Source organism: Coloeus monedula, assembly GCF_965178545.1.
Source record: "Coloeus monedula genome assembly, chromosome: 8".
Taxonomy (NCBI): domain Eukaryota; kingdom Metazoa; phylum Chordata; class Aves; order Passeriformes; family Corvidae; genus Coloeus; species Coloeus monedula.
In genome coordinates, this window is record NC_138788.1 from 35,572,549 (window position 1) to 35,597,934 (window position 25,386).

At 46.0% G+C, this 25,386-nt stretch overlaps 2 protein-coding genes across 2 annotated transcripts in view; both read right to left on the minus strand.

Moving 5' to 3' along the window:
- LOC309575637 (C-terminal-binding protein 2) overlaps window positions 1-25,386 on the minus strand; it is a 131,829-nt gene that overhangs the window by 38,558 nt on the left and 67,885 nt on the right. The window contains exon 2 of the mRNA XM_082286288.1: window positions 17,266-17,425. Coding sequence (XP_082142414.1) covers window positions 17,266-17,323 — 58 coding nt within the window. The 5' untranslated portion in view covers window positions 17,324-17,425. The remainder of the gene's footprint in view (window positions 1-17,265; window positions 17,426-25,386) is intronic.
- Window positions 285-1,976, minus strand: LOC309575748 (uncharacterized protein; the record flags this gene model as incomplete). The annotated part of the gene is made up of 1 exon (XM_082286526.1): window positions 285-1,976. The coding sequence occupies one exon, from the start codon at window positions 1,974-1,976 to the stop codon at window positions 285-287; it is 1,692 nt and encodes a 563-aa protein (XP_082142652.1).

Here is a 25,386-nt window from a genome sequence, read left to right on the forward strand (position 1 = left end):
GATTAACCCTGGAAGCATTATCTGAGATACCGCTCAGGTTTAACTGAAGTTGGCTAAACAAATAAAATATTTGGAATTTAACCACAGAGCGAGAACCAGCATCTTTAGCTCCATATGGCCGGCACAGCCCTGCACAGAAATCCCCTTCACCTCCTTTTCTAAGTAGGACAGTGTCTTAATATTTAGGCATGAATCCCCAATGACACTTGACGGCGGGTTTTTTGGGGGGTAAGTTAAGCAACAACAAGGTGGTTCTAAACTACTGCATGGACTAATAAGCCCCTTCAGTAATTACTTGGTTCAGGCGATGCCATGGTGGAGACGATGACGGGGGGCCCCGTGCGCCTGCTGAGCTTCGGGTACGGGGAGAGCTGGGCAGGGAAGGCGGGTCCGCTGGGTGCCAGGCCGCCGTCCCCCGGTGCTCCCGGCCGGCGGAGGAGCTGGGGGCTGCTGTGGGGACTGGGTGCCGGTGACGCTGCCGCTGTCCGCTCCCTCTTCATCAGCTCCATGGGCACGGTGTAGGTGGTGGGGTACGCCGTCTTGGGGCTGGCGTGCGGGTTGGCCGCCGTCATGGGCAAGCCGACCGGAGCAGAGTAGGCAGAGGCGGGACGCGGGTGCGTGCTGCTAGGCAGGGGGGTATTGTATCCCGAACCGGGGAGGAAGTGCGGCCCCGCAGGAGCCCCCGCGGGGGCTGGGTAGGTGGTGGTCTCTAGCAGGTGCTGAGTCGGGGCGCTGGATGGCCGGCGGTGCATCTCGACGCCTCTCGGGGACAGCGGCTGCAGCGGCGGCGGGTGCTGCGACGCGCCGGGGCCGTCCACGGTGGGCACCCCGTACTCTGCCGGGAGCTCGCTGCGGTGGCTGAAGCTGTTGGAGCGGGTCCTGGGGCGCAGCGCCCCGCTCCTGCGCTCCTGCCTCTGCAGCTGCATCTCTGCCTTGTAGTTGTGGGCGATGCGGGACAGCACGCGGGCCTGCCCCAGATTGGGCGCCACCGACTTGATGTCGTTCTCCTCCATCATGGCCAGCAGGTTCGGGGAGTCGAAGCCCTGCTGCAGCAGGGCAGCGAAGGTGCTCTCCGAGACGCCCTCCGCACGCAGCAGAGCCACAAACTCGGGGTCGAAGCTCCTCTTGCCCTCCGGCCCAGGAAAGGTGGGGGGCACCGGCGGGTGGGAAGGAGTCGCCACCGTCACCTCGTAGCCGTCGTAGGGACCCTTAGGGCCGGTACTCTCCCTGCCTGGCCCGTAGCTGGTGCCGGTGCTGGTGGTGGGATCCACCACCAGGCAGGTGGGGGCAGCTTGCCTGGCCGCTGCCGCCTCGGGAGCCCGCTCTGCCCCATCGCTGTAGCCCGGCCTGCTGGGGAAGGCGGGTGGCTCTGCTGCGTACCGGGGGCCGGGGGGCTCCGTGCCGTACCACGCCGGGGAAACATCTCTGCCACGCATCCGCTGCCCGTCCAGGGCCAGCTTGGGGTCCCTGTAGAGGCGGGCGGCGTCCGGCGGGGCCGGTGGGCGCACTGCGGCCTGGTCCCAGGACAGCCGGCTGCCGGGCGCCCCGTAGCTCGCCAGCGGCCTGCCCGCCACGTGGTCGCGGTAGCAGCGGGGGTCCTTGGGTGACCTCGCCGACAGCGACGGGTCGCTGTAGTAATCCTGGGCCGGCAGAGAGCCCCGGGCCGCCATGGGCGCCGGCCGGTCGCAGTAGGCGAAGTCGGGGACAGATCCCTTCCTCAGGGGCCCCGGCGCGAAGGTGGCATCCTGGTACGGGTACGCCTCTTGCTTCAGCTCCGCACCGCCCTGCAAGATGATATCATTTGCCCGCGGCGGCTCGTACCAGCCACCCTCACCGCCATAGGTCAGGGAGCTCCTCCGGCCCGGTGGCCTCTGGTACTCGAAGGCGTTCTCGCTCTCCCAGTTTCCCTCATACCAGCCGGCAGCGTCCCAGCTCTGCGAGCGGCCGATGTTGGGGTGCTTGCTGGGGATGGGCATCGCCACGAGGCCGCTTGCTCCCGCTGACACGGAGAAGAGGAGGTGCCTGCCTTCTCAGCGCTTCTCCGGCACGCATCCAAACCGGACCGTGCTTTGCCTGAGCCCTCCTGGGACCTCAGAAACCACCGGCGGGCGGTTTTGTCTTTCCGAGTGCCCCCTGAATTATGAATGGTCGGTAACCTTAGCAGGCAGAGCATGCGGCGGAGGGGCTGCCCCCGGCCGTGCGGAGCAGCCGCGCAGGAGAGCGGCCGCGCTCAGCCCAGATGCTTTATCCTGTGCCGCTGGGGACGGCGAGCACACATGGACAACTGGCCGAGCAGTGTGCGGGGATTAGGAGCTAAATAAAACCACTAAAGCCCTCGCTCCATGTGACATCATTTTAGCCCGATGAAATCTCACGCACTGACCCAGCCAGCAACCTCAATGCAATTTTTCCCTCGGGGCATGTTGGGGTTTTTTTTAAAAAATTATTTTGTGGTTTTTTTAACGTTTTTTTTAACGCGTGTTTCATCTGTTTCGGTTGTCCCCCCTCCCTCACGTGCTCGGGGAGGCTGCTGGGATGGGCAGCGGGATAACGGAACGTGCATGGATCCGCTCGGCCCCGCACACGCGCATGGAAAAATAAGAAAGAAAGCTCCAGTGTCAGCTCAATCTTAATCCAACCTGATGAAATGCTAATCCACTGCACACAGCTAAGGACGAATTAAATGGGAGCCAGCAGACAGGCCAAAAAAAGGCCAGTGCAAGATACTCGAGAATACGAGAGCGATTAGAAATTACTTAGGTATCTGTTTAGCACTTTATGAATATTATAATTTGCGTTGGAAATTACTTTTTTGGGTTTTTTTTTTTTTTGTAGTTTCAAATTAGCCACGCTAACTAGGCTCCAAAAGGATTCTTTATATTATTACCATAATACGCAAATCCTTTCATCATCCCAGGACAGAAAATTGTGGAGGTGTAATCTGGAATGTATAATTTTAAGACCCTAACACAGGTCATGGAGAAGGAGGGGAGGATCAAAGGATCTTAAGCCTGGCCTAACAAAGCAAAAAGGAATTGTAGACTTTTGCCCATTATCTCCAGCTTCCTTTGGAAAAAGTACATGTTTATGAAATAGGAATACACTCAGAAACATCACACAAAACTCAATTTATACTGAGCAGTATTTCAACATTCATGTGGATTAAGCTTTTTTTACACTTAGAGTAGGCAAAGGGATTTAGATGGAATCACAGCACAGAAAATTGTTATTTGGGAATCTAATAAAAATTTCCATATAGAGTCATTGTTTTCAGAGGAGATATTAAAATGGCTCCCCAAAACACGTAATCTAAATTATGACAGGCTGCTCATGCTCAAATATTCCTTTTCAAAGAAGAATAGCTCAACTGCTCCTTATTTTGCTGACCACTGCTACAAAGGCAACATTTTATTTTTTGAATTAAAAGAGTCAGACGGAAACAATTTTGCCTTTCTCTGCTACAATCACAGATTTTTTGCCCTCCAATATACCCCCTTCCAAGACAGACCCGCTGAAAGGAGGAACAGTCACCGTCCCTGGTCTCTTTGCAAGACAGCTTGAGCATTTTTCCTGGCTAATCCACAATAAATGTTTAGTGCACAAGCCATCACATGATGGACTATTGTGCTATTATGATAGCTAAATCACTAATACAGTCTAATGCTTATACTTGCCTATCATCTTAATACCTCTGGGCTATATTTCTGACCCAAATACTGACAGGATCTTTGAGTAATCCCTATATTTCTTTATTGCAGTAAATATTACAAATCCTCTTCAAACATTCTCTCCTCCAATTCCACCCTCAAGAATGAGGATCTTGAAAATTATGCTGGATATTACACAGACACGCAAAACGTGGGCCCCAAACAATTATTTATGCAATTCTCAGAGAATATCTGATTGGCATTGTACTGAATTAACTAACAAACTTCAGGCACACTGGAAAATTTCTTCTTTTGTGAGAGTCAAGATGGGAAGACACATTTGTGGCTTACAAATAAAGCAGAGAATATTTTAACCAACAAAAACGTTTTATTACAACAACATTTTGCTAAAGAATAAAATGCATTCCCAACTGGATGCAGTGAGATTGGTGCCATTTGTTTGTTCTGAAACAGCAGAAGAAATCTACCAAAAATGTATATGACAAAATAATAAAATCCTGGTCTGTAGATCAAGGGCATCTTCCACCATTGTCTTAAAAGAAATGACTAAAGAACAGTCACCATTTAAAGCCCTGGTTGACAATGCAAAAAATCATGCCACAGAGAAATGAAATTTCAAAAATGCTGACTTTCAACAACTGCAAGGGAAGTCAGAAGGGAGCTTGGAGCATTCACTACCTCTGAAAAAGCCAAAGGCTTTAACAAGCCCTTGGGTCGCAGGACGGACACACAATAGAAACCTCGCCCAAACCAACACATCTGTGACTGGTGGCCGTGCCCTGCCCAGCGCACGCATGGGTGACAGCAGCACCCTCCAAACTCCCTCCATCCCATGCACAGGAGCACATCTGGGCTCTGAAAACCACCCTGGCACCAGCCTGCCCCTGCAGCCTTGCAGCCCTTGGGCAGGAGATGTGCTCTTCTTCCAGCTCTTCACAAGGGCCAGGAAACCCTAACTGGGGACTTGCCACTGGAACACTCATGCATATGGATGGTTTATCCCCTAAGTGCTGGCCTCAATGGAACAAACCTATTATTCCCGTGCTCCAAGCCAAGCAGAAGCAAATGCCTGCAGGATCTGGGGCTGCAGGATTTGCACATTCCCTGCAGCCAAGGGCCAGATGTCCTCTTTGGACGGCTCTGGTGGTCCCAGTTTTTCTTGACCAAGAGCTGTATCCAGTGGGGAAGACGTGGCCAGGAGCCATGGAGCTGGGCTGCCTCCTGTGCCACCATGGCAGCAAAGGAAATGTTACACCCCCAGTGAACCAAGAAATGAATAAGAAATGATCAGAATGAAATATTTATGGATGGGCAGGAAGAGTCTTCTCTTTTTCTCTTTTTGGCAATCTTAAAAGCAGCCCCTTTGCAAATTCAAGCAGTGTGGGCAGCAGGGCAAGTGAGGTGATTGTCTCCCTCTACTCCACTGGTGAGACCCCCACCTGCAGTGCTGCATCCAGCTCTGGGGACAGAAACATAAGGAGGACACAGAGCTGTTGGAGCGAGTCCAGGGGAGGCCACAGAGATGATCAGAGCGCTGAAGCACCTCTGTTATGGGGAAATGCTGAGAGAATTGAGATTGTTCACCCTGCAGAAACTTTGGGATGATCTTATCAAAGCCTTTCAGTACCTTGAGGTCCTCTAAGAGAGCTGGAGAAGGACTTTTTAGAAGGGTATGCACTGATAGGACATTGGGGAATGGCTTCCCACTGCCAGAGGGCAGGGTTAGATGGGATATTGGGAAAGAATTCTTCCCTGTAAGAGTGGTGAGGCCCTGGCATGGGGTGCCCAGAGAAGCTATGGCTGCCCCATCACCGGAAGGGATGATGGGGCAGCCAAGGCCAGGTTGGATGGTGCTTGGAGCAACCTGGGATAGTGGGAGGTGTCCACAGCAGGGGATGGAACTAAATGGTCCTTAAGGTCCCTTCCAACCCAAACCATTTTATGATTCTATGAAATTCTATGAAATTATTCTCTTCCTATTTCTGCATCCAGACCCAAGCAGGATGGCCAGGAGAAGATACAGAGGCCCTGGGGCCCAAGCTGATGTAACTGATGGCGCTGGTGTTTCTCAGGAGTGCCGGAGGCACCGGCACCCACACCCTCAACATGAGGGGGAGACAAGGACTGTGGAACAGGCAGAAAATTTATTCTCCCTTTATCTTTTAATTCTAGCAGTATTTTGGGAAAGGAGAAAAACACCACACACAGAAAAAAAAAATCTGATCAAGAGATTAAATGCTCTGGTATTTCAGATCATGTGGAAAATGCAGAGTTTTGACTTAATATCCTGATTTTCAGTTTAGCATTGATCTCATACATGGTAAATTTTGCCACAATATTTGGTTATGATACAACGACCACAGAAGTCTGCTCTGAAAAAAAGGTGATGACAGAGTACAAGAAAGGTGGGCCCATTGTTTAGACACTGCATTCAAAAGGCAAGAAATGTGAGCCTGGAACCCTCTTGCAGTGGATGTGAAATAAGCAATGCTAGAAAGTGCTGTTCTCCTCCCATGAGGAGAGTGTTTTACACATAAAACCCAGGGTAGGAAATCAGGATACTAAATCTGCAACACAACTGTGTAAACAACATTTTTTGGAGTTCGTAGCACTGACTCAGGAGAGGTTGGCTGCAAAATCTCATTCATATTGATATAAAACATTTCATTACCTATTCTGAAAGCAAGTTGCAGGAAAAATTATTCTGTGCAGCAAAATAATACAGATTTGGATTAGTTTTGCTTCTTATTATTGTAAAATATATTTCAACTATAAACTTAAATCCTGTTTATATTGGGGAAAAATATTTTTAATGTAGATTATGATGTTGATGTTTCCCCCCCAATTATTTTCTTCTGGGAGAGAGTGGAACAGAAACAACGTGCCAAATGTAATTTCTGGCAAAACCTGTAAGATGGCAGCAGTGTGGGAAAGGCTATTTCTCTTTCAAAGGCAAAGGAATCCTACCCGTGGTAGTGAAAAATCCTCTGGAGAACAAATACATCTCTTGTTAATGGAGAGAGCAGGTATCAGGACACCCAGCCTTTATACCTCGCTCTGCCACTGTCAGAAAGTAAATTGCTTAATTTCTTACTTGCCGATTCCCCTTCCATCAAGAGGGATATAATAATATACACCTCTCACACTGGGATGGTGTTAAGATTAATCAGTGTTTGTCATATGTTTTCAGGTGACAAGGTACAAAGCTACTGGGAGGATAAATGCTCCTGCCCTCCCTGCCTGGGCTTTCAAGGACTGTGTGTGATTGTGCTTAATGACCCCCAAAGCTCAGAAAGCCTCTCCCGAACATCCTCCGCCCATGTTCAGCTTGCAGGATGCCAAGGAAGCAGAAATGAGCTTACTCTGTACTGTGGTGTGCCGTGGATGCTGTGGAGAAGAAAAGGAATGGGATGCAGTGTGAGGAATGCACACACACACATACACAAACGCGCACAAATTGAAAAGAAAAAAAATTAAAAAAAAAAAAAGGGAGAGGAAAAGCAGCAAGAAAATGTTCCAAATCCTTTGAAACTACTGCATTTGCTAAAATTTGGCTCTGCAAAATCTCCCTCACAGTGGCAATAAGCACTCTGCCTAGATGGACTTTTTAACAGTCTCCTGAAATTAAGGGAGCACAAAGAGAAAATTAGCAGGATTGTGCTGGAATAATTTTCAATAATCAAAGGAGCAGCACAGCATCTGAAAGCACTCAGCGCTTGAAGCCCTGCCACATGCTTTTTACCAATTTCCAAACCAAAAGCATCAATGCTTTGTAACTTCAACAAAACGCTCACAAACACCAACTTGGTGCATTACAACAAAACACTCTTAAGATCAGCCGGTTATTAAACAATCATTGCCTCATGGAACTCTGCATTTTGATGACTTTAAAGCAAAAAAACCAAAAGCTTATGTCCGTTTGTAACTCAATCCCTCAGTGCTGGGATAGAATGTGCCACAACCATTGGCGTGACAGGCTCCAGGAATGAAGGAGCACACACTGCCCTGAAATGTGACTCACAAGCTGGGACCAGCGACTGGGTTCAGCCACCATTCCCATTAGTGACATACAACTGGGCCCAGGCACACGGAAAATAAAAGGTCAGTATGGGACCCCAACAAACAGCAAAGAACCTCCCATGCCAGAGCCAGCAGATGCCTCTCCAAGCTGGTGACACTGTATTGCAGTGCCCTTCTGAATCATTCCCCAGGGATCCCCCCAAAACCCCACAAGCCAATGTGAGGAGAGAGGATGTGAGACCTTTTCCACTCCCACCAGCCAGCATCGTGCTGAGAAGGTGCATGGAAGCATTTCACAAACAGAAATGAGCGACCTTTCCCTTTATCCCTGTGGATTTGCCTCTCTGCTGCTGTTTTGTGCCAACCTCTGGCTGGAAGGGGTTGGATGTAGGAGATATGCTCCTTCCCACTCTCATGGCCAGCCAGCCACATCTCCAGTCACTGCCACACAACAACTCTCCATCTGGATATCCCCTTTCACAGATGGGTGCCTTACCCCAATCTTCCCTATGATGAGAGGGAATGGGTGGAGTTGTGTTGGGGCAGGGTGAGGTTGGGTATCAGGAGAAGGTTCTTCCCCCAGAGGATGCTTGGCACTGAACAGGCTCCCCAGGGAATGGGCACGGCCCCAAGGCTGCGTTTGGACACTGCTCTCAGGGATGCACAGGGTGGGATTGCTGGGGTGTCTGTGCAGGGCCAGGAGTTGGACTCAATGATTCCTGTGGGTCCCTTCCAGCTCACGACATTCTGTGGTTCTACAAATTATCTTCTGTTTATTTGGGAATGAGTAGGTGCCGGAAGCACCCCAGTGAGCATGTGGTAACTTATCACCTCATGTTATCATACTCCATGGCAAAGCCTTGGCGGTTGCCCTGAGAAACTGTAGATATCCCATCCCTGGAGGTGTCCAAGGCCAGGTTGGACGGGGCTTGGAGCAATGTGGGATAGTGGAAGGTGTCCCTACCCATGGCAGGGGGTGGAACAAGATGGTCTTTAAGGTCCCTTCTAACTCAAACCATTCCATGATTTGCCATCCAGGAAGAAAATCAAACTGCAGGTAACAAATGCAGGAAGGCAGCAATCATCTAAAACACACTTGCAGCTAAAAAAGAGAAGAGCAGCTGTAAAACACACTTTGAGCCATTGGAATGAGCCTTACAAGCTCTTCAAACTTCAATCAGAAACCATTTTGCCTTTAAGTATGGGGAAACTCCAATAAAAGTTGGCAGAAACAGCACTGTCACATTCCTGCATCAACAAAGGGATAATAAAAATATCAGATGTATCCCTACAGCACACAGCTACACAGTCTCAGGGACTACAGAATAAAAATCAATCTGGATGCTGAACAGTGGGTGAAAAGCAGCAGACAAGGTTCATTGGGCACATCCCTCAACCATTCGCAAAGATCTAATCTACGAATGCTCTTAAAAATAATCCTCCAGAAATCACATCAAGCACCTTGTCTCCAAAACTGGGTATTAGACTTTGAGGTCAAATCTCATCATTTTTAATAAGAATTCAGGATCAAGATTTAAACAGCATGTGTAATGAAAAGCATGGGAATTATGTCTGTCCCAGAAAGCAGTAGAGAAATCCATTGTTAAATGAATATATATTGTAAATCTGAACTCTGCAATGCATGCCTGGGCTTTGCATAAAAAATAATTAATTACTAGACCGTGACATGGCCTGGGGTGATAAACAGGCTCGGGCTCAGGGTGTCTCTGTGCCTTACTTCCCCTGATGATGCCAAGAGTTTGAAACATGTACTTCCCTTTCACACCCATCACAGATGAAAACCAAAACCAAACAGGAGGAAGTATTACTTTTGCTGAAAAAGCATTTATGTCTTGCTTTTTTGAAAGACTGGTCTTTTGTACTGTTGCATTGCAAATCATCAAAAGTGAGCTGTATCTTAATATGTTCCCTCTTTGTTGAGTCAGTCAAATATCTCTATCATCATCAGCAGCAACACAGTTTTCTCTCTGAAGTGGGTGTCAATCTATAACTAAGGCTATTTTGTGAACTTAACCTGAGTTTTGAGGTGCTAGATGGCAGCAGAGAGTGTTTTGTTTTAAACAAAAATTAAAAAGATAATTAAAAAAAAAAAAAAAGAAAAACCAAATTAATACTGTTAAGCTAATGGGCTATATAAAAGTGTCACTAAGAAATGATCAATGTCCTGCAATTTTAAGAAATGCAAAACCAACTCAAAACTTGCTCTTTGAAGAAAGCTCTCTAATGAAAACCTTCACTGTTTCGGCACTTCGATCCATTACATCTGTTTGTGGAGAGCAAAAAATATAAAAGAAAAGTTGTGTAATGTGTTTCCCTGCAGCTTTATTTTAGTATAGCCAGATGTCCTACGCCTGTCAAAATATTTACCAATAAATTTTCAGGAAATCAGGATAAATTCGAAAAGACTGGCCCAGATCCAAACAGCACCAGTCCCTGAAACAGGGTAACTTGGGAGTCAGATAGAAGCTTTTTTCTGGTATTTTGGAGGAAAACCCATCCTGTTCTCATGTGTCCCCGAGGACTGATCATTTCTCATCACATATTTGGAAGCAGCCAACTTCTACCCCCTGGATGCTGGAGGCAGCTTCTGCAGCGCTCCCACATTCCGGAGCTCGGGAAGAGGCGCCAGGGCTGCCCCGAGGCCCTGCTCCAACAACCCCTTCCCAGTGAATATTCTGGGAATATTACCACTTTTCTGAGTAATCTTTAAATGAGGGGGAGGATTTAGAGTAAGGAGAAAAAAAACCCAGATATGATGACAACATGTTAATCCCTAAACCAGTTAATTTAAACGGGAAATGTGGTAGGGATGAAAATTAAGTTGATGGTATTGAAGTCATCAGCTGTAATTGTTTCTTAATTAATGACATGAAGTTGTAAACCGTGTTACACAGAACCTTGTCTGGAGGCAGGGGAAAATGGAAAAATACAAGGCAGAATTAAGAGACATGTATTAAGTTCCCATCAATGGGGGTTTAAACACAAGGAGAACACAGCAGAAGAATTTTTTCCTATTTTGGTGCATACGGCCCTCCAGTCCAGGGAAAGGGGAGCTCCCCCTCCTGCAACAGCTTGAGCCACACATCTACTATGATGCACACCAAATTAATGGAATTTTTGTCTGCAACCTTATCTAAATGTGTCTTACTCTTTCCTGGATGCCTGGGGCATTTTGTCAGGCTGGCTCTGTATCTGGCTCTAGTCCTACATCTTGTCATGCACATTCCCCTATGGAAGTCACAGGAGGGAATGCACAGGAAAAACATCCACACGGGACTGGAAGCTACTGGAGCAGCCTGTGCCTTCATGCAAGGAGCACAGCACACCCCTGGATACAAGCTCCATCCCAAAGCACAAGAAGGACTCTTACGAGCATAGAGAGTTCTTGATTCAGCACAGCAAAAGGGTTGAAATTCATGGAGTAAGGTCAATAAGCTTGAATAATATCTGTAAGCTCACTGAGGCTGCTTGAACTTTCTACATCCACATGATACTGTCCAATTTAAAAAAATAAAAAATCATAAAATTTTAACAGAACCTATTAATGACAAGTAATTCCCAAACCTGCCAAGCCTCTATCAGAGAAGGGATAATTAAGAGCACTACTTTTTCACTGGTAAAAAGAGGTGTAATCCAGCTTTTCTAGGAATTTGAAGTGATTTTCTGAAATCTTCATAAAGGCCAAAGAACTTAACGTTGGAAAAGCGAAACATCAGGAGCAGCCAGACAGATCTTCAGTTTGCACAAATCAGCACAGGGTGCAATGGCAGAAGATCTGAGAAGCTAACACTGCTTTTTCTCTAGGCTAAATGTGGTAAGCAACCCTTCCTTAAAAGCCTGACAGTTTATGTGCTTTGAGGTGGAAACTTAAAAAAAGAAAAAAAAAGTACAAAAAGCTTTCTCATGGGGGGGAAATCCTCATACTGTGTTTTATATTCATGGAACAAAGAAACTCAAATCCACTAGATACAAAAGGTCTACATTTATTCTAAATAAGTCACTTTTACTCAGGACAAGCAGTTTCTTCCGTGCCTGATATCATCTTTAACTCATTGTTTCTCATCAAATGCCTAGTGGTGATAAGGATTTCCTGAGATAAGATGATTCTATTTCTAAGCAGTAAAATAAGTATTATCAGATTCTACTTGGTGTGCAAATTTGCAAGAATGGAAGAAAATTTCTCCACCCAAATATCAAATGTACTCATTTTGGCTACTGTTACATTATACAAAGCAGCAAGAATTGGAGGCAGCCACTTTCCAGAATTGCAGTTTTAAAGTATATTTTCCCTTTTGGTTCCAGGAGCAAGGTTCCTCTATATTTTAGCACGGATGGACTGTGGTTATTGAATGAGAACCTGTTCCACAGTCTGCTGTCAGTGGTGTGTGAGCCCAGACCGCAGGGACGCATTGTTCAAATACTCCTGAAAAGCCAGGAACATCACAATTCTTCAGGGGCGCTTTTATTGAACGTTAGTGTGGTTTTTTTTAACAATAAGAAAGTGCACAATAAGCAGTAATTGACATTGTGATTATTAAGTCCACTTCTATGGAGGATAAACTGAAATAAAGAGGTAAAATGCAGCCCTGCCATAGCTCCAGGTAGGTACCAGAGTACCTACCATTACATAGTGTATTTACTCAAATATCACTGGACATGGTCTGCATTGACTTCTGTCACAGGGGGAAAAGTGGAACACAACATTTCTGTCCACCCTTGAAATGAATTAACCAGCCTCATGCAGCCACGGCAGAGATAACTTTGGTGATGTTGAAAACATCCATTCCTACCCCCAAATTCCTTCCTCCATTTCACACTATCACCTAGGTTGGAAAAGACCTCTGAGACCACCTAGACTGAGCTGTACCCGATGCCCACCTTGTCACCAGCCCAGAGCCCTGAGTGCCACATCCAGTCCTTCCTTGGACACCTGCAGGGATGGGGACTCCAAACCTCCCTGGGCAGCCCCTTCACCCACCCTGTAATTCCATGATCCCAGCTGGACAGTGTGTCATGGGAAGGTGCCTATTCAAGGTCTGCAGACAAATTATTGCATCAAGGACTCAGACCCACCCAAGAGGCTTCAGTAACCACACTGGGGTCACATTCCCACTGAGAAACAAGGATTTGTGGAGAGTCAAGGCCACACACAGATACTACAGTGGCTGGAAGGTAAATACATGAGGAATTCCCACAGGAAGTATGAATTACAGGTAGCACCACAGAACCGTCAGCCAAAGAGGACACCATGGTGCCACTCAGAATGTAAGGCAGTTAAGTCAAAAAGCCAGGGACTCATGCATTAAGCACTGAAAAGTATTATGTGACTGTGCTGGCATTTATCAGCCAGCAGACATATCAAAGGATCTGAAAGAAAACAAAGAATATGGATGGCTTGTCTGCCCTGCAAACAGTTCTATTTTGCAAAGTACAGGCAACTTTGGTGGCACAAACTGACACGTAAGGACATGATTTCCCACTAGATAATGACAAATCCTGGAGCAAAAACTGTCAGAAAATGTCTGGGCTCGCTTGGCCTTGCAATTATTTTTTCACTTTGCTTCTTGCTCATCTCAGGGCTGCCACTTTTGGGGCATGTGCTGAAAGCTTTACTGACTCATAAATGTTAGTGCAAACTGTAACCTCTAAAGCCAGGCATTCCCATTCCATGGCACTGGTGTTGAAGACAGGCTAGCGGGGCTGCAGTGGTCCGCAGCACAGGCAGCACTTGGGATCATCACAGAGGAATTCAGTGGCGTTGGGAAACCCGTGTTCTACACACAGACAAGATGCTGCCGTCCTGCATTTGGGAAGTGCCACCACTGCTGCCTTGTCCCTGATGGGTTTTGACACTCAACAAGGCAATGACACAGCACCATAGCACCTTCTCCTCTGCCTGCTCCCACAGACACAGCCAGCTCTGCTGATGGGCTGCTCCTCACTCCCTGCCTAGCTCCTGGTGATGTTTAATATTTGTTTAACCGTATTGACAGAAGCACAGGATACAGATCAGCTGAGCAAGCAGCAAAAATGATGCTGCAAGTTATTTCCTTGCCTGGGAATGCCATGTGCGAGCACTGGAGTCCCATGGGAGGGATGGATACCATGCACCAGGAGTGCCATGCTCTTCTGAGTGTGGGGTTTCTTGGAGGCACTGTCACACACCTTGTTCTGCCACAGGTAGCACAGAAGAAATTACATCTAATCTCTCTGTTGTTGCTTCCTAAATGAAAGGCAAGGGAGCTTCTCCCCTGAGGGCTTTTCTGCCATTTCTTTGAAAGGAAACTGCACCAGATATGGGAACAAGCCCACTCCTACACACTGCAACTTGGCTGCAAAATTCAGGCCCTTTTTATCCCAGGCAGAGCAGGCGGGTCTGGCAGCTCCACATCCATGGCTGCAGGACCGTGCCTCGGCTTTGTTTCACATACAGCAAAGCCAACAGCCCTCCCTCTCCATCTCCCACTCGGACGTGGCTCCACAATTTTTACTGGTTTGTTTTTTTTTTTCATACACCCCGAGGTAAAAACCCCATGGTGGAATGGAAAATTTCAGCTCAAAAAAAATTTTAAATGTGGCAAAATCACAAGCTCATGGGAACAGGACCAAAAAGAGGGGCTGCTGGACAAGTCTGACTCCACACAGCACCAGCAGCTCCACCTCTAAAGCATACTTTGACCCACTATGGAATAAGACACAATTCCACAAACTGGAACTATGTAAACCACTCTGTATACATTATTTGCAAAAGCCCCAGCCATTCAATGGGTCCATGCTTCCACCCATACGGATCCAATTACAGAAGAGGCACCCAAAGTCTCTGGGACAACCAGAAGAGAAAGAAATGGGTAAGCCAAGACCACTTTGAGCACAGTCCAACTTCACTTGATTTGGATGAGCATCACCATCCCACTTAATTGTTGACAGACTATTCAAAATGTCTTTGCTGCAGGCTGCTGCCCTGAAATTCCTTTATCCCCTCAAGCCCGGACCTTTATCTCACCCATACTCCTCTACAGATCAGAATTTGTGACCTGGTCAAAAAGCTCACATTTTCAAACCAGCCTGCTCAGAGCAAAAAGTAACGCTGTCATACAAAGATGTCATAAATATATATTAAAAAAACCCCAAAACTAGAGGAACTGGTGAAGCTGAGCCATGCACTGAGACTGCATAGCTCCTCTCTTTGCAAGACTCATAAACCTGCCTGTAAAGGCTGTGAACTGGCTTTTTAAACAATAGCACCTCCTTGTATGGCTTAGATTATTTTTCCACGCCAGATGCACGTTTAACAGAGTAACACAAACACTGCAACTCCTTAATAAACTCTTTTAATGCTCCAGCAGTTTGTAAGGCATTTCCCTCAACATGTGTCTGGTTATGGTTTCAGTAAGCCTGCAGGAAGAAGAATCTGTCTGGCAGTTTGGACAGTGATTACGACATGAAGCCTGAGGATATTTCACCTCCAGACCTGCCACCATCCTGCTGCACGGAATAAAGTCCATTCCTAGCAGAGTCCGCAAGGGTTTGTGTGGGGAATAGTACAAGGGATGGTATATGCAACTTCAGGAAAAGCACAGAAATCCACCTCTGTGCTACCAGACATTTGGTCTTTCATCAGGTAAATGCAGCTTTGTATCCCATTCACATTTAAAGAGAAAAGCTCCTTAAGTGCTTCCACAGAACAGGAAATCATTAAAAGCAACTATTTTGGACCACACTGCCCTAAGGTTGATGGAGCAATAGATTCCTCTCAGTGAACACAGTTCTGTTAGCAAAGACTCCTCTCCTCCATCTGCTGAGCTAGTTCCCCAATTTCTCATCACTGATTATTCCATATACTTTTAATGACAAAACTGAGGAAAGTGATCATTTTTTTTCAAAGTGTGTTTTCACAGCAGCTGGAATGGCCCCTTTCAGTGCTCTTCTATGCTATAATCCAAGATTAGGAGCCTGTAATAAAAAATAGCCATCAGAGAGGCCAGTAGAGTATTCAGCTGTCCTACAAACATAGTGTTTTGGCAGATCCGAAGCTTTTTGCATTTTTCAAGGTAATTTTTACAATGCTCCTCACATTCAGTCCTTGTCTGTTGCTCACAAATACAACACAACAGCGTCTTGCAATGGTGACTCCCATCATTTCCATCAAATCACAAACCCAGCGGCAAATGACAAAGTATACTTTAAAAAGTTATGTCTCCTGCACATTTACAGATTAGAAAAGAAGATCTTTTGACCAAGAAAGAAGAAAAAAGCTCATATATCAGAGAAAAAGAATATAAACTTCAATCACATCTAAAGCTCTGTTAGCAGGTTTGTCGTACGATCCTTTTGAATTTCTTGTACACTCAGCAACTAGATCTGATGGTAAACATCAAACCAGGAAGGCAGCTTTTGAAAATCCAGGCTCAGCTGATAGAACTCTTTTAAGTCAAGTTCAAAGTAAGTTTTGAAGATGAGATAGTGTGCTACACCTGAGTGTTTATGACATTCTGTAGGAGAAGGAGGCAGCTCCATACTGCAGCGTACCCTGGATACTCCCTCCTCCAGAGGAGATGAGTTTCATCTCCTCTGCTTTGTCTCCCCTTTTCCAAAATGAACAGGGCAAAATTAATAGAGGTAAGTAACTTATGATGAGTTTAAAGCAGCAGCAGTGGAGAGTAAGCAATATATAACACAGAACGGTCAAGGCAAAACCCACCTTTGTCCTGCTGCTCAGCATTTCACACTCACTGAAACTCCACAAAGCCCCACACATTTTGCTCAAATGGGTGCAGCACAACTCCCCTGTGAGCTCTGTGCTTTCATCCACCACCAAATCCTATTTCACCTTATTGGCATTCAAGTAATACTGCAAATTGTTACCCTGCAGGCCACTTTCCTTTTCCTTAAGAGCAACTGAACACTGGAACTCCTGAAGAGACATAAGATATTCTTCCTAAAATAACACTCTGCTCTGCATTTGTTGCTGATGGCAAAACTTGCACGAGCATTGAAGAATTATTGGAGTGGACACCAAAAAGTCAGAGCTTGTTTGCCGTCACTTGATTTCAAGTAGCTTACACCATGTGAGCTGCAATAGAAAATGTTTCCTAAAAACTTTTTCTGCTGGAAAATTGATCTACAAGGTAACAGTCACCTGTGCCGTGACACTGTAACACACCATGAATGAAGAATTACAGCAAACCTGCCTGATCCCCACACACCAACCAAAGAAAAGCTGTTACAACAATGTGCTCAAAACCACTGGAACAACCCCTCTTAAATTTTCCATCAATTTCTTACAGGATGATAGTAAATGTGTTTTAAATTGGGACCGACCAAATCATTTTAGTAGAAATTAGGATACGAGGAGGTGACCTGGTCTTATTCACAGGACTACACATGACTTCCAAGTGAGTAGCCAAAACTGTGTGAATGTATTTTGAGCCTACAGAGAACACAGGGAATCCAGCCCTGGCTTTGGATCTCTTTATGCCTAAGTACTGACAGAAACAAGGAAAAATCAGATATTCTACTCAAATCATCTGTCAGACAAATGAGAGCACACTCTTACCTTCACAAATTCTGTCCAGTCGCTGCCGCTTGACTTTGTGTTTATCCACAAGTGCCATTCTTGATGGGATTTTGCAACTTTCTGACTCAAAAAGCACAGCAGTCCCCCAGGAACTTAGGAGAACTCACAGGAATTGGTGTGCATACCGCCACTGTGGATCCTGCAGAGAAAGGAGAGGATTCGTAAGATTTGTGGACTTCCCATCCTGGAAGTGCTCCAGGCCAGGGTAGATGGGGCTGACAACCTGGGATAGTGGAAAGTGTCCCTGCCCATGGCAGGGGGTGGAATGAGATGGGCTTTAAGGCCCCTTCTGGCTCAAACCAGTGTGGGATTTCCAGCACACCAGGTGAGATCTGCCTGTGCCCAACAGCAGAGCAGGTTTTGGAAAGGACAGCTGTGAGTTTGCATCCCACCAGTCACACATCTGGCACCACAAATCAGTCTCTTTATCCTCCCTGCAATCCCAAAAACCAGCCTCGTACACAAGAACTGCCAAAGCCCTGCATGGGCTTTCCAGTTTTATTTCTCACTTTAAAATCTATTCCTAGCAGATAAAATCCATTAGGTTATTTTGTAGGCTCACATATGCTGAAAGATTCTTAGAGAGTATATAAAACAAGGAAAGTAGGTTTTGCTTTGCCAGTACTTTCACACACAAACCACTTTCATATTTAAGCCTTGCCCTGTAAAAGTCATCAATGGACCTTGAATTTGCAAGAAGACCTTGATGTTTATTCCAGCTGTCACTGCAGCCTGTCCTTGCCCTCATACTTGAAGGGCCAGCATTAAACTTCGGGTGCCTTTTCTGGTGCACACATTTTCAATGCCAGTGAGATAAAATGATCCATGAAGCCACGTCTGTGGCTGCTTGACAAGAAATGCTCTCCAAAGAGACAACAGCTAAAGGTTTTCTGCATTTTGGTGGCACAGAGGAAGACCCTTAACAGAGACTCTCAGGTCTGATGCGTTTTGCTCCTACAGAGAGCCAAAGGTTTGTTTAATCCCCGAGCACTCCGGCCTCAGCTCAGCTGCAGCCTCTAAATCTGCTGTTGTGGTACTTTACCAGGTTTGATTTTTTTTGATGTAAAACCCAGGTGTGAGTTTTTCAAAGCAAGTTCCACAACAGTATTCATGAATCAAGACATGGAGGAAGAGGCCTCATGCTGACAGCTGAATTCCAACAATCCAACATAACACGCACTAATATTTTATGTGACTGCTGATTCAATATCCTCTTTTGTGTTTTAAGGTGAAGATAGATGACCCTGGTAACAGCTACAAACCTTCCCAAGGAGGGATCCTGCTCAAGGAGGAGGCCTTTGCTCCCCACCAGCCATCCACCACCCACTGAAAGGCACTAAAAGAACAGAATTAGTGTAAATCTGTGCTTTCTAGAAGCAAAGCACAGCACCACATTTTCGGAGGCTTTTCAAAGAGAGGGGAAGAGGAAGGCAGGAATGAGTGTAAGCACAGCAAGAAACCCTCTCCTGAGTGTCCATCTGTATAACTCTGAAAAGTCCCAACCTCTCTGCCTACATACACTAGAGAGGGTTAAAAAATTGAATAAATTCTGAAAAGCCAGCAGTAACCACAAACTTGGCACCACTCGTTCAAACTGACCCCCAAACAGCTCCTCCCCAGCAGGTGAATTTTCACACTGCAGCATTTGCAAAAAAAATTTTTGTGACAAACCAAAAAAAGCCCAGTTCACAAAATGCAGGATACAAGAGAAGACACCACACCAGAAAGTCCAGGTTGATGTCCAGAAGTTGACCCTGGGCAATGTTTGTAACCTGGAGTTTTGCTTCCCCTTGTGCAGAGCAGCAATAGCAACACTTAACCCATCCTCTGGAGCACTTCAGGTTCTGCAGGTTTACGTAGCCCAATCAGGCATTTCTACTTTGCATTTTATTCCTCTGCACCAGTGCTGGCTCTCCTAAAAACACTCCAATAACTTCCCAGAAAACCCAGTTAACCAGTGCAGTAGGCTGAGCACGCGAGGGGTAAAGGCTCTAACAAAGCCACCGCACGCCGGGATGACAATTTCATGGAGATTACTGTTATTATTATAAATGGTTATCAATTATGCATCACATTGATAGTTAATTTCCAAAAGGAAAAGCCTCGTGTCGGTACAGCTGAATTCCAACTAAGGGATGATCGGCGATTTCCTGGTAGTTAATGGCCAATTTCCCAGCAGCACAACTGCAGCATAATCGCTGAGATTTATAGCAATAATTAATTGATTTTTTTTAAACATAGGGATGCTACAGAGCACGATTCCCACTCATATTAAAAATTAATGCAACATTCTAGAAGATGCAGAAAACTTCCATTCCGGAGGCAGAAGCTTGGTACGGTCAAAATATTTCATGCAACAAAAATTAAGCTGTTAGTGTAGCTAAAGACCGAGCAGCTAATGGCATTTCCATGATCAACATTTACAGGCACACACATGATTTTTTTACCTCTTTTACATCCCATTCCACTTTCAGGGAAAAATACCAGGTTATTAAAAAAAAAAAATCACATCAGAAGAGAAAAAGTTACCATTTTGTTCTGAAAACATTCAAATAGTTCATTATGTTGGGGCTGCAACTCTTTCCCCCTTGACTTCCCCAAACAAAACCAATTTAAAAAGTGTACTTAATTCTGACAGAGTGCATTTTCTGATGGACAAATGCATCCATTAACGTTTTTTTTCCCCAGCCATCTCAATTCCCTGCATTACTCCCTGGAGGAAAACTTCCTACAAAAGAAACTAATAACAATCAGAGAAATTACTGCTCATCAGAGTCCCACGCAGCTTAATGTAATGCCCATGAATGAGCTCCTTCCTAATGACATGAACTGCTCCATCTTTGTCTGACAGGTGTCCGTGGTGATACCAAGCAGCAGTAAAAGCCCAGCTCAGAAGACTTATTAAAAATGTGGCAGGAGCTGCTGAGCAGGATTTGGCAGGGATGGATAAAATGGAGAAAAGCAGATGTGTGAGGCACAGAAACAAGAGGATATTCCCCAGCCTTTGCATGAGGCTGTAATTAAGAAAGCAGTTCTTCCATTTGTGGGATGGAGGACGCAATTAGTTGTGCACCCAACTTTAATCTATCCCCAGTGGTTTCTACGGCCAACCCAATCTCAAAACAATCATAAGGCCAAATGTCCCCCATAATAAAATAAATACAATCAGGCTAGGCAGAACAAAAATCATGGTCAGCAATTAAAAGACAAGAAAACATCATTGTCTAAGGAAATTTGAGAGGGAGAGGCACATGCACAAAAATTGTACTTCATCTTCAGCAAGATTAGGAAACAAGTGGAGTGATTTACATACAGTAATTGCATGGCCGTGTTAGCCTCCAACAGTGTCTTTCAAAATGTAAATTTTGTTGAAAACACTTGGACGCGATGATAGCCCAGTAGCTATTTATTTATTTAAGGAAGGACTTTACTTAAATAAAACACTTTAGGAAAAACCCCCAATCCTGATGTAACACATTTAAATAGCTTCTGAATACTGTCTGTTAAAGAGATCCATGAGCCAGAAAATGAGTGAGAGCAGAGAAAGCTGTATTAGGGCTTTTTTTATCCCAACTTTTGATGGAAAACAAAAAGAAATAAAGGTGATTTTCCAAAATAAGATGCACTGTTAGACAAAAGTAAGAGAAAGGGGAATTTGTGAAGAACATCCTGTCTTCTAAGCTCTCTCTCAACTTGCACTGTTTTGTCATCTTTTTATGGCACATGGAGGTAGGACAGGAGCACACACATCAACCACAGGACCACAGAAGGGTTTGGGTTGGAAGGGACCTTAAAGCCCATCCAGTTCCACCCCCTGCCATGGGCAGGGACACCTTCCACTGTCCCAGGCTGCTCCAAGCCCCATCCAACCTGGCCTTGGACACTTTCAGGGATGGAGCATCCACAGCTCCTCTGGGCAGCCTGTGCCAGTGGGGAACATCCATGTTAGAGCATCCATCACAGGCATTGCCACCAAACCATCCAGCACCTGGCAGGTGATTCACAGAAGCCCTTTCCAGTGCTCCAGACACAACATCTCACACGTTCCCTGTCTGTGCATAGCCTTGGGAAAGCAGGATGGTGTTCCATACACCCTGTGACAAACCAACTGACTACATTTTCTACCCTCTATGAAATATGGCAGCAACAAAATGGAGATTCTCTACTACAGAAAACTACCAGCTCCATGAACTGCAAAAGATCCCATTTCCAAACAGCAAAGGAAAATTTCCACCCTTCTTTCCTCACATCTATACTGAGTTTCCACGTGTACAATTCCTTACTTCAGCAAACCCAGTCCAAGTATTTTGATGGTACTGCCAGATATTTCCTAGGCTCTCAGGAAAAGAGTGGTATCTGGAGAAGGTTTTGTACTCATGATTACTGCAGGACATCAGTCCTCTCAGCTGGAAGCAGAGCAGGATGCCCAAGCAGAATTGTTGAAGCCCATATCCACTGATGCCTTGGGCAGCCCTCCCTGTATCCTCAAAGGTCCAGTTTTTCAAAGCTCGATCACACTTGAACTGAGATTTGAATGCCACAACAATCCTCAGAGCTGTGAACTCTTCCAGCCCTGCAGCAGCACCCCTGGGTGTTCACTGCCCTGAGCTCCGGCCATTCCCCCTGCTCAGCGCTTCAGCTGCCGTGGGCAGGGCAGGAAGGGCTGGGAACCCGAGTTCGGCGTAAGAAAGGCAACGAAGGGAAAAGCAAGCAGGAGACACGCAGAGATAATGACAGGGGAGGGAAGCGGACAAAGGAGACGGCACAATGCAGGAGGAACACTTGGAGAACACTCTCTCATCCCTCCTCCCGCCGCCGGCGGCACAGCCGTGAGTGCGATGCCCTGCGCAGCCCCCATCACCTCCCTCTCTCTCGGAGACTGCAGGGGAGGAGGGAAACACGTGGAAGGGAAGGGACAGACAGCACGGCCCTTCTGGGGATGGGTTTTTTGGATATCGTCTTTTAAAGCACAATGAAACCACACGGGAAACTCACAGTGTTAAGACACCATTAAACCAAATCGCCCAGTAGGAACCGAAAATGGATTAAACATTCATACAAATAGTGAGAACAAACAGAATTTCATTACCCAAAATAGGTTTTTTTAAAAATAATGCCTGAGAGATATAAACCCCCCCCACTTGGGAAGAGGAATCACAGTTTCTGTGTGGCCAGGGTTTGACTTCTCCCGCTCCATTAAACATGCTCAGCCACTGCATGTGAAATAGGATGCTGGAGGGGGGGGGGAAAGGCTTTTTCTCATTTTTTGGAAGAACTACCCTGGCTGTAAATCACACCTTGGGTTTGGCTGGGGTAGAGTTAATTTTCTTCATGGTAGCTGGTGTGGGGTGGTGGTTTGGCTTTGTGCTGGCAACACGGTTTATAATCCAGGGATGTTTTTGTTCTTGCTGAGCAGGGCTTACAGAGAGTCAAGGTCTCTGCTTCTTGTACTGCCCCACCAGTGAGGAGCCTGGGGAGATGCAAGGAGGTGGGAAGGATCACAGCCAGGACAGCTGATCCCAGCTAACCCAGGGATATCCCAGACCACATGGTGTCATGCTCAGCATGTAGAGCTGGGGAAGAGGAAGGAAGAGGGGGGGGTTTGGAGTGTTGGTGCTTGTCTTCCCAAGTCACTGCTATGCATGATGCAGCCCTTCTTTCCTGGGCATGACTGAACTTCTGCCTGCCTTCCCATGGGAAGTGGGGAGTGAATTCCCTGTTTTGCTTTGCTTGCATGCAGGGCTTTTGCTTTCCCTATTAAAGTGTCTTTATCACAACCCACGAGTTTTCTCACTCTTATACTTCTGATTCTCTGCCTCCCATCCCTTGGGAGGGAGGGAGCCACTGCATGGGACTGAGCTGCTAGCTGGGATTAAACTTCAACACTCTCCCAGCAGTCTGCATCCCCCCCAGACCATCATCACCCTCAAAACAGTGAGGGCAGGACTCTTGCTACAAAGCCATTTTTAATTAGGTTTAATGTTTTTAGCAGTTATTATCATGATTCTGCTGCCACGGAGCATTCGGTGATGTTCTGCATTAAGGCTTCTCCATGGGAATGCCTGGATGCTGCTGGGGGTGGCAGGAAGAATTATTTGTCCAGCTTCTTTTCCAGCCCAGAAACCCAACAACCAAAACCTTACCCTTCAACTGCCTTCCTGGTGCCTTCCCCCGAAACCTGCTGGGGGAGGTGCACTCCCTGGAGGCAGGGAAATCAGGGAAGCAGCAGGTTAAACGCGTTCATGGAGAGCCAGCACTCCCACGTGAGCACCTGCTGGTGGCACACAAAGGGCTCTTCCACTCCTCATCACACAGAAAAGGTGAGTAACACCCTTTGCAAGTCTTGTGGTGAAGAAGTGGTAACAATTTTGAGGAACTTGCTATTATATGAGTGAACGAAATGTTCCATAATGGCATATGAGCCTGCACATCTGCTGCTAAATTAAACACGCTCCATAATGATGCAGACCACATCTTAAAGCACTATGCAGCGAAATAAAGATTCTGCCAAAATAATGAGGCTTCAAAGATGACACATAGAGCCTGATCCTGCATCCCTTACAGGCCTTGAAAGTCACAGTGATTATCCCTCAGCAATTCCGCTCCATCAAAGCTACTTGTTGACTCAGGAAAAGAAGAATCACAATTATATATAGGTGCCCTTCAAAGGGAAAAAAGACATATGGGTTTGTAGCATTTTTCTTCCTCTCATCTTAATGATGTGTAAAGCATAAGAGAGGTTTTGGTTTGGAACTGGATTTTTAGAAAAGTTTCGGTAAGAATTGTATATCAGGCTACAAATTGCTCTCCAGACTGATTCTCAGCAGCCAGACAGATATTATGAAGAGCAGTTGAAATGACAATATTCAAGCTGCCACAATAGCCACGGTACAAAAAAGAGGGGAGTGAGACATTCCTTTTATTTTCAACTTCTTTTACCAACTTGAATTTTCAACATCAGTGATTTGCTCTTGACTTTGAGAAAAGAAGATCCAGACATGCTCCCTTGTCAGGCACTAACAGCCCTCCACAGGTCCTCTGTGGGCTTTCAAGTAAAAACTAGGAAATACCAGAACTGGCACTCCCTTCATTCCTAAAGCTGAAATACAAACAAACAACCCCAACAGACAGCAAGAAAATTGCTTTAAAGAAAATAACTGTCATCTCTCTTTCTGGCACCAGAAGTGAAGCAGGTTGATGCTCTGCTTACCCTCCACCAACAGCCTTCAGAGGCTGGTGGTGGGCAAAACAATAACCAGGAGCTGAACCCCAATTATCCACTTAGCTTTGAGAGTGCCTAATCTATTTGCTAATTAATCATGGGCCTCCTTCAACCTCTCTTATCTTGTTTTTCTAAGTATCTGATGCTGATAACACACACACACACACACGCGCACACACACACACACACACACGGATCTTGCAGAAGCACGTAAATGGCTGAAAACTACCCTTAACTTTTCAAATAAAACAAGAGGAAATGATACATAAATAATTTCACAGTCTCCAGGGGTCCCTGTCATACTGGATAATAAAATCTCATTCTGCATTTTACCAAAATTCCTTAAATTACACATTTTTGATTTGCACCAATCGCAAAGATCAAAACCAGAGAAAGGCGAACCTTCTCTCTTTGCACATCTGGATAAGCAAAAGCTCTTCTCTACTCAAGCCATTAATTGCTCCCATACCAAAATCAGCACAGCAGATTAGAAATCCTGAGAAAAATGAGTATTTGCCGGTTTGTTGGCTGAGTTATGCAGTTACTTGTCCATTAGAGGGCATTTTATACTGCAGAGTGAAGCGCCGGCAGCTTGGGAACAGCATCACTAACCCCATCTGGAGCTGCTGGAGAACAGTTTCTGTCGACTCTCATTTAGTAATTGCCACTTTTCAACCTTTCCATATGCTGCATATAGATGAGCAAGCAAGAGCAAGGACAAGAGGAAAATAAGATGAAACAGCTATGAAAAAAGTCCTGCTTAAATAAACCCTTTGGTGTGCGGCTATTGTTGCTTCCAAGGTTTGGTTTTGTTCAGTTCACTTCTCGACCCCCACTTTAACACAGCAAACTTCATCCTTTTCACTCTCACAAACAGC